Source organism: Tachysurus vachellii, chromosome 5, assembly GCF_030014155.1.
Source record: "Tachysurus vachellii isolate PV-2020 chromosome 5, HZAU_Pvac_v1, whole genome shotgun sequence".
In the NCBI taxonomy this organism is placed as follows: Eukaryota; Metazoa; Chordata; class Actinopteri; order Siluriformes; family Bagridae; genus Tachysurus; species Tachysurus vachellii.
This window is the reverse complement of record NC_083464.1, coordinates 1765001-1775000: the sequence shown is the minus strand read 5'-3', so window position 1 is coordinate 1775000 and position 10000 is coordinate 1765001. Positions and strand designations below refer to the sequence as shown.

General features: G+C 42.0%; 1 protein-coding gene across 2 annotated transcripts in view; it reads left to right on the top strand.

The window, feature by feature from the left end:
* LOC132845498 (dipeptidyl aminopeptidase-like protein 6) overlaps positions 1-10000 on the top strand; it is a 184562-nt gene that overhangs the window by 133257 nt on the left and 41305 nt on the right. For both annotated transcript variants that reach the window (XM_060869505.1, XM_060869504.1), the window contains exon 3: positions 802-900. In XM_060869505.1, coding sequence (XP_060725488.1) covers positions 802-900 — 99 coding nt within the window. The remainder of the gene's footprint in view (positions 1-801; positions 901-10000) is intronic.

The following is a 10000-nucleotide window of genomic DNA, read 5'->3' as shown; positions in this document are numbered from 1 at the left end:
CACGGGGAGCCTGTGTCTATCTCAGGTGTCATCGGGCATCAAGGCAGGATACACCCTGGACGGAGTGCCAACCCATCACAGGGCCACTCTTATTTATTAACACTTATTTATTAGCACTTATTTATTAACACTCTTATTTATTAACACTTATTTATTAACACTCTTATTTATTAACACTCTTATTTATTAACACTTTTATTTATGAACACTCTTATTTATTAACACTTATTTATTAGCACTCTTATTTATTAACACTTATTTATTAACACTCTTATTTATTAACCCTTTTATTTATTAACACTTATTTATTACCACTTCCTGGAGTATTGGTCAGTAAGTGTTGAGTCATTTTCACAAATACACACACACACACAAATATACATACACACACAAATAAACATACACACACAAATACACACATACATAAACACACATACACAAACACACACATACACACACACATAGATATACACATAGATACACACACACACACACACACATAGATACACACACACAGATATACACTTAGATACGCACACACAGATACACACACACACACACATAGATATACACATAGATACACACACACACATAGATATACACATAGATATACACACCCACACACACACACTGTGTTTATTCTTACTTACTGGAGCAGTACAGTACTACAGCTCGTGCAGAAGTACCGAGACTCATCCTGAAGGCTCTGTTTCAGGCCATGTGCAGTGTATTATGGGGAAATGTAAGAGGTTTCTCTGTGTGTGTAGTGATTTGTGTAACATTTGTCATGTGTTTTCCCAGGTGAGGACGACAGCCTGGCCCTGAAGGGAAAGCTGAAAGTGGAAGATGTCTTTGGCAAGAACTTCAGAGTTCACAATCCCAAAGCTAAATGGATCAGCGGTGAGCAGCAGTTTACATTTAAACTTCTACACTGAGAATCCAATGCACTTTTAATGCATGTAATGGAAACATCTGGAAGCATGTGATGTGTGTTATTACTCCATCACCTGGTGATACACTGATGGTGTTGTAGCATTGATCCAAACCCGACTGAAGCGGTTTAACAGCCACAAGATCAATCAGTAGCTGTGTTTAACTCAGACTCAGGCTCCTCTAATCAGCCACTTTGTTGTTGAGAAATTGGATGTGTGTGTGTATGTGTGTGTGTGTATGTGTGTGTGTGTATTTGTGTGTGTATATATTTGTGTGTGGGGTTGTGTATGTGTGTATATTTTTGTGTATTTCTGTGTGTGTGTGTGTGTGTGTGTATTTCTGTGTGTGTGTATATTTGTGTGTTGATTTGTGTGTGTATATGTGTGTATTTGTGTCTTTGTTGATTTTTGTGTGTGTGTTTGTGTGTATATTTATGTGTTTGTATTTCTGTGTGTGTGTATATTTTGTGGTGTCTTTGTGTGTATGAATATGTGTGTGTGTGTATTTGTGTGTGTGTATATATTTGTGTGTGGGGTTGTGTATGTGTGTATTTGTGTGTATATATTTGTGTGTGGGGTTGTGTATGTGTGTGTGTGTGTGTGTGTGTGTGTGTGTATTTGTGTGTGTATTTCTGTGTGTGTGCATATTTGTGTGTGTTGATTTGTGTGTGTGTATGTGTGTGTATTTGTGTCTGTGTTGATTTGTGTGTGTGTGTTTGTATTTCTGTGTGTGTGTATATTTTGTGGTGTCTTTGTGTGTATGAATATGTGTGTGTGTGTGTGTGTGTGTGTGTGAAGCATGTATATAGGTATTACAGATCTTCTCTTGTTTCCCTGTAAGGAGAAATGTGTGTATTTAACACCGTGTTGAGTCTTCAGTGTCAGCGCTATGTATTTTCCACTTCACGTTTTTTCAGCACCAGAAGTAGAAGTTCTTAGATGATGCTAAAGGAATGATTGTTTACAGCTGTGATTATTACAGTGAGAATAATCACTTGTACACTTGTACACTTGTTCACCACAAAATAATTTGTGGATAATCTATAAGGATAAAAAGCAGAGTGTTTTTGTTTAAACAATATATTCATGTAATCACTGCTAACTGCCTGTGATATTAAAGCAATAAAAGACTTCAGGACTGTCAGGAGTGTATGAGGAGGTGGACACACCACAAAACATGCTGACTCATATTTTTATTAGTGAATAAGTAACCCAGGACCTGGTGATGTAACATGGTCTAATGCAGAGTAGAGCTGATACTGGACAACAGTCTTCACACATGATGCATCACAGGTCACATGCACCATGTCACAGAAGCACAAGTGCTCGAAGCAGAATGTTGTCTAATTGTCAGATGTATTTACTCCTGTATTGTGTAGCACTTCTTGTCATTGTCACCATTCTCACATGTCATGTACATGTTCTTGTCCAGTCTCATTATTTCTCCTTCATGTTCTTTGTCTTCATGCTTCATTTATTTCACTTTGGGACTGTAGTCATCATAGCAGATGTCAGCTGAGGGCTTAGATGTTCTTGGTTGTGGATATCTCAGGGTCTTCTCAGTGGTCCACCATCCCATCCTTCACGGGTTAGTTGATGGCTACAGACAGCATGCTGGCTAAAGACAACTGAAAACCTCTTCGGAGGCTTTTCATCAAGGAGGATGCAAGATCTTTTGTACACCAGCCATGTTCTGGGATGTCGGGTATAAATACAAAACAAGCTTAGATTTGTTAGATGTTTGGTGCAGATAGATCAGCAGGTCTGAGAGGTCGGCACCTCCTATTGCCTTGTTGTAAGATGAGATCACAGCTGGCTAAAATTCCTCAATCCTGCGTTCGGACTCCTTGTTGAACCTTCTAACGTTTGGTGACTGGAACACAGACAAAGCTTCAGGGCTGCTGTTTGTGTAGGAGTTATCAGTGAAATTGATCCACCTACAAATAAGCTCAATTCTTTTCACTGGCATTGAATCAGTTACAGAAAGAAGGAAAGAATCAGCATGGCAGCAGACTTCAAGTGAAGAGAATGAAAAAGCTCCTATGAAAGGAAGCACTTGACTGAAGCTCTTCTATTTCATGCAAGGTTGTGTTGATGGAGGATCCTGTTGGCTGAACTGAATAACTGATTTGTCTCCTCTACAGTACATGGCACCATCTAATCTGTGAAATATTTAGGTTTTGGGAATACCGGTTCAAAAAGAATGATATGTCTGTAGACCAGAATCTTCATCTTCCGTTAGAGGTCATGGGAAAGATCACAGCAGAGTCGTATGGATCAGGAAGATCATCTGTCAATTTAGAAGATGTTGGTCAGAGAATTTTCCTTTTTTAGCTTCTCTTGCCTCTTGGTCATCACCTGAGTCACTGATACCACTTTTCCACCAAAAAGACCCGGGTGCTGGTTCAGAGCTAGTGCTGGTGCTGGTTCAAAGTTGGTTCCACTGGCGAACCTTCTAAGAACCGGTTTGCCTTTCCATCAGTTAGAGAGCATCACAGAGCCGAGTCTGACGTCACTGTATACGTGTCACGTTACACAGCAACGTTAGTGCAGCAGCGACAAACACAAACACATCAACAATGGCGGATGTTGCTTTACTGTTAATGCTCATGGCTTTGTGAACCTACATTAACACCCAAACGTGACGAATCCAACGTGTACGTGCAGCTCCATGTAATCTGTATAAACGGAGGTTGTAATGGAGAAAGTACATAACGTTATTTTATCATTAACACAGAAAAAAGTTAGCCTTAGCATGTAGCTACTTACTATCATGTGTGCTGATAATGTATCATATCGCGGTAAAGTAAAAGTGTATTAAACATTAGTATACTTAAGGTACATTATCAAATGTGCTAACAGTAGCCCCGCCCACATATCCTACTTAAGGTACATTATCAAATGCACTAACAGTAGCCCCGCCCCCAGCTCCTACTTAAGGTACATTATCAAATGCGCTAACAGTAGCCCCACCCACAGCCCCGCCCACATATCCTACTTAAGGTACATTATCAAATGCGCTAACAGTAGCCCCGCCCCAGGCGCTAACAGTAGCCCACAGCCCCGCCCACAGCCCCTGACACAAGCGGTTCTTAAGTCTAGACCAGCAACGTTTTGGTGCTACTTAAGAACCACTTTTCCTGGTTCAGAGCCGGTGCTCTGGGTGTCGAAAAAGAAAGAACTGGTTCTAAATTAGGCTCCGAACCAGCACTCGAGCTGCCTCGGTGGAAAAGGGGCAAAACTGCCTCGGTGGAAAAGGGGCATAAGATATTTTACCTCAGATTCATTTCTGCATGTCAAGAACATTCAGTGGTTCTCCAAAGAATCTGCTTTAACAGCCATCACTGAGAAGCTTCCTGCCACTAGAGCAGCCAAACTGTCATCATCTTTATTCTCCCTGACCTTCCACTGCCTTCGATACAACAAACCACAAGGATCTCTTGTCCAACCCCAGCATTAAAATGGTTTGCTTCCTCTATGAAAGGACATTCACATCTGCTTCACCCAGGTTCTTTACTGAGTTCTCCATTCAGTGAAGGGTTCTGCTGTGTTCTCCTCAGTGCCAACTCGCTCTTTAGACCACCAGAGGGCTTTTGTGCTTCACTTCCCTCGATGTATTACCCTATTTAACTGGGTTCCTTTTAGTTACCAAGTATTATGTGATATAGTTTATTTTGTGTTGCTTATGTTTTAGTTTGTTTTAGTTGTTTTATTTATTTATTTATGTTTTTATCCTTTTTCTGTCATTGTTTGTTTATTAGCTGTTTTACTGAGTGAAGACACTCTACACTTGCATCCAACACTGAATTTGTGACAGAATGCTTGGCCTGAATATGGAGGCCACAGAAATTGGGTTTCTAAGGCAGGAGTTGGCAGCACAGGTTCTTCTCCCTAAGCAGTGCCAGAAGCAGCTTGAAAATCTGGCTAGCGATTGCAATAACATCACTGCAATGCTGTCAATGAAAAAAAAAACTGTTTGGGAGGGAGCAGGGTATTTTGTTGCCACTCTCTCTTCCTGTTCTACAGAGAAAATTGCTCTGCTTCCCTGCTTGGCTGATGAATTCACCCTCCACTCTGCTCTACTGAGGATGTCATGTCACCTCCCTGCTCAGCCTTGCCTAGGTCAACATAGTACCCTTTAAAATACCCCACAGCCTCAATGTGGCCACGTCTGGCCATGTCACATTCACATTATCCCCCCTCTGGCCATGTCAACCCTGCTGACTGTCAGTAAATCCTCCCATCTGAATAGGATTGTTGCTGAATTTGGTTTGGTTCCATGACCCAGATGGCACACTAATGCTGTCCAGTGCATTTATTTGCTGGTAAAAAAATACATTTGCTTTATGAATTTGTTCTAAGGGACAAAAGTATGTCTTTGTGTATATTCACGTTATAATATAACAGTTTCCAAAGTTATCTCATGGCCTTAATATCACCTTAATATGTAAATTCACAGGTTTTCCAAAATAACCACTGCGTATCCTCAGTGCGTCCATAGAATTTACCTGAAACATCTTTCATGGCTGCGTTACGGATCCATTATCTCATGATTTAGGGCCTTTTTACCCCTGGTCACTTCATGTGTTGTCTCTGGGCCTTTTTACCCCTGGTCACTTCATGTGTTTTCTCTGATCCGATATCTATCTGATTTGTTAAAACATTAGGCCACATAAATGCGTCTCGGCGAATCGGATATCGATCCGATCTTTCTACTCCCGCCCAAAATGCTAATATATTTTACCTCATTTCCAGGGTAATTGAAATGGAACACACTTTGGTGTGTGCGGTTTTCAGAACGCGATCCAAAAGAAAAAAACAGCGTTTACTGTTTGCTGCATTTTCGCTGGCAGCAGCAGCGCATTTTAAGCCCCGACGAGACGCCTGGGTGAAAGATCACCTGAGTGACGTACTTCTGTTTGGGAGGAGTTTAGCGCTGACGTATGTGGCTTGAACAACCACATTCATTTACACCTGTCCAGTTTCATCTGAAACCCAGACCACCTCCTGAAGGGGTTTGTACTGTCGGATTTATATCCGTCTCCAAAACGTTTTGGAGGGCATTTAGACCTGGTCTTTTTACCATCGGGTAGATATCTGATCACAGAAAGCGCATGAAGTGACCAGGGGTAAAAAACCTCTTACTCACACTTATCTCTTGAGCTCCAGGTGCGAACATGTCAGAGAGCTTTTCTTCATGTTGAGCTCTAATATATCTGGAGATAGTCTTGTCATGTCTCATTTACATTCTTCCTGTAAAGGTAAACAGGAGCATGAGGACAGAACAGAACATCAGTAGTTAGCACTCACAGGTTCAGGTTTTAATGATGCAAATATCAATGATGCAAACATGTGCACTGAAGAGCTGTTTGTTCGGTCTGTTTATTCCGCTTCTTCGTTTACCTGTTTAGGGCCTTGAGGTGTCGAGGGCCTGTGTGAGCCGCTCAGAGCGATACGTGATTAGCATGCTGTGTGTGTGTGTGTGTGTGTGTGTGTGTGTGTGTGTGTGAGCCATGGGCTGAAATCCACAGTGAATTCCTTGATGTGGTGTGTTTTGTGTTTTGTGCTTTGGACCCTGACCTGACTGATTAGATCCAGGGATCTCCACAGCCCATTATTATTAATCTGCATTGGCCTGTCAGGATCGATTAGCTTTAAGATTCACAGAGCTTGACTTGCGGCTGTCGTAGCCACACTATTAACCATTATGCAGTAATAGAGCTGGGATTGAATTTATAGATATTGTGTGGGAACTGTAAGGTTTATCGTCGTCCGGTATGTGGTTCATGTGTTTTCTGTGTTATTTCTAAAGATATGAAGTCGGTCTCTTGACTACAGTGAAGTAATTTGCAGGCGTGATGTTGATATTTCTGACTCAGAGCTACAATATTGCACAGTTCAGTAGTTCAGTGCATTTTTAGATTCTATTTTCTCTGCTTGTTGATTATATCTGTGCTGTATTTATCAGCTCCATGCTGTATTAGAAGGTTAGCGGTGATGTCACTGTGTACAAACCATCATTTTTCAAGGTGGTTTCTATCCCCAGGCCAGCAGGTACCTTTATAAACATTAGTGAAAAAACACAAAAGCTTGTTGCTATTCTACAAACTTTATCTTTATCAAAGCACAGCTCATAGTAGCTCCTGCGTTGCATGTCAGATACACGTTATGTAGCTTTTGAGTGTATGTACATGACCGTAAAGAGCTTCAACTTTGACTAGTGTCCATAAAACATGGTTCATTTGGCAGCTCAGCTTTATTCACCCCTATAGGTAGAAATCTTTATAGACCTTCTGATCCCACTGAGTTTCATAAACATCAGCGATTTCCATCATAGATCCTAACCTTCATCTGACTTTTCACTATATTCAAATATTGGCAATTGATTGCAAATGATTCCCATTTAGTTGCTTAAACTTCAGCGTTGTTCTTTTATTCGTCTCACGAATAAACGTCCGGCTTCGTGCGCTGAAACGTCTCTGAATATATGTGTGCAATTTACACTCTTAATTTTCACATCATTCTTAATTAGGTATCAATTTGCTAATTAAAATTAAAAATGCATCTGTCTACTCTCTCCAAGAATTTGTCACGTATGTCCTTTGTCCTCTGCTCTTATTTTAGTGTGTAATGGACTCTCGTTCTCATTCTGCTCTCCACCGCTGCTGGGTAATTGTGATTAAATGGCTCTATAATCATCTCATTAGTGGAACAGAAAGATCAGATCCTTCAGCGTGGGGTGTAAACCAAACAGCTATGTCACTCCAGAATTTAAATGGTCAGCACTCAGTGTGGCCTCCACCATCTGGTTTCTCTACTTTATTAACACGCTTCCTCACGTCCCCCTATATCTCACTCGCTGTAGTCATTAAGGGGGGTCACGGTGGCTTAGTGGTTATCATGTTCTCCTCACACCTCCAGGGTCGGGGTTCGATTCCCGCCTCCACCTTGTGTGTGTGGAGTTTGCATGTTCTCCCCGTGCCTCAGGGGTTTCCTCCGGGTACTCCGGTTTCCTCCACCGGTCCAAAGACATGCATGGTAGGTTGATTGGCATCTCTGGAAAATTGTCCGTAGTGTGTGATTGTGTGAGTGAATGAGAGTGTGTGTGTGTGCCCTGTGATGGGTTGGCACTCCGTCCAGGGTGTATCCTGCCTTGATGCCCGATGACGCCTGAGATAGACACAGGCTCCCCGTGACCCGAGGTAGTTCAGATAAGCGGTAGAAAATGAGTGAGTGAGAGTGTAGTCATTAATCATACCGATGTCCAACGAATGAACCCCTTAAGCCCTGATCTCTATCTGCGTGGGAGAAGGACGGAGTGGAGGAGATGCTTTATTTGTTGTCCACAAATCTTAAAATCTGAAACCCAAACCCTGGGGAAAGGGAAGAAGTATCAGGAAGAGTGTGTTATCCTCAGCAGAGACAGCACCGGAGTTTGGAAATACAGTAGATAAGAGAACAAACAGTGCTGCGGAAGTCGGGAGCAGATCAAAGTCTGCAGTCCTGCACCGGCAAACAAATTATAAAGATAGCAGGTGACAGCAAGTGCACTCTGCTGGAGATAGTGTACATCAATAGAGCAGGGGAGATTAGGTTCGGGACGAGGCCTGAGGCACGAGCGTGGCTGAGCGATGAGGACAGAGAAGAACTCGGTGAGCTGAACAAGTGCACAGAGTTATAAATCGATTCAGAGAGAAGGAACACAGGAAGTGAAGCTACAGGGGAAATGTTCACAAAGAAGTGAAAAAGCAGTTCATTTAAGAACAAAAATGGGTTAAATGAGTTACAGTGTTTAACAGTGACCTTTAAATAAGTAATAAACCACATGAGGTCATCTAACCTCCTGAAGCTGATTGTATTAATATAGCAACACGTCCCTAAGGGTTTTATTCCTCTTCATCTGTCAGTCATTACAGTTTTCTAAAATTCCTTTTCTGTTTATAGATAGTGAACGTCTACAGTAGGAAACACGTTAGCGCCTGTTCACACTTATGTTACAGAAGGAACAGGAACAACATCCTGCTTCCTGTTTATGTTTTATTAGCACTGACTGGTCAAGGACAGTTAGCATGATGTCTCAGCAGAGTCTTCAGCACTGTTGTTCTTCCTGTTTTTGACCTTTTGCTATCGTCTGTTTTGATTTCTGGATGTTGACTTGGAGATTATTTCTGCACGGTTTTGACATTTTAGATGATTACTGTGTCTGACCTTTGCTCTTTTTTTAAATTATGCTGTTTGGTCTGTTTTCTGTCAAAACATTGAAGCTGGTCCTATAGCAGGGCAATAACCAGCGTTTCTTCTTTCAGTCTTCTCGTGTTTATACAACAAAAACTTCTCTGTGCTGGAGAACTTACAGCTTTACCTCTGACTGCATGGGGGACACAGTGTCTTAGTGGTTAGCACGTTCTCCTCACACCTCTAGGGTTTGGGGTTCGATTCCCACCTCCACCTTGTGTGTGTGGAGTTTGCATGTTCTCCCTGTGCCTCGGGGGTTTCCTCCGGGTACTCCGGTTTCCTCCCCCGGTCCAAAGACATGCATGGTAGGTTGATTGGCATCTCTGGAAAATTGTCCATAGTGTGTGATTGTGTGAGTGAATGAGAGTGTGTGTGTGTGTGTGTGTGTGCCCTGTGATGGGTTGGCACTCCGTCCAGGGTGTATCCTGTCTTGATGCCCGATGACGCCTGAGATAGGCACAGGCTCCCCGTGACCCGAGGTAGTTCGGATAAGCGGTAGAAAATGAATGAGAGAGAGAGAGTGTTATAAAGCAGTGACACTGGAGACTCCTTTCCTTTCGTCTTCTAAAGCATTAAATCCTCAAGTCCCTGTGAGTGGGCTGTTACTATGGAAACAATAACATTAATAATTTTTTGTGCATATTAGTTATTGTTATTATTTATTAATTATCAGTTATACCTGTTATTGTTTTTGTTCGAGATTGCGTCCTAAACTCAGAGTCCTGATGAACCGAAGCCAGCACAATCGTGTTAACTGCCAAGTCGAGCTCTCGAGCTTCTTCCAGCTACAAAACTAGGCAGCCATTTTGGAGGCCCATGACCCAAAACAGTTT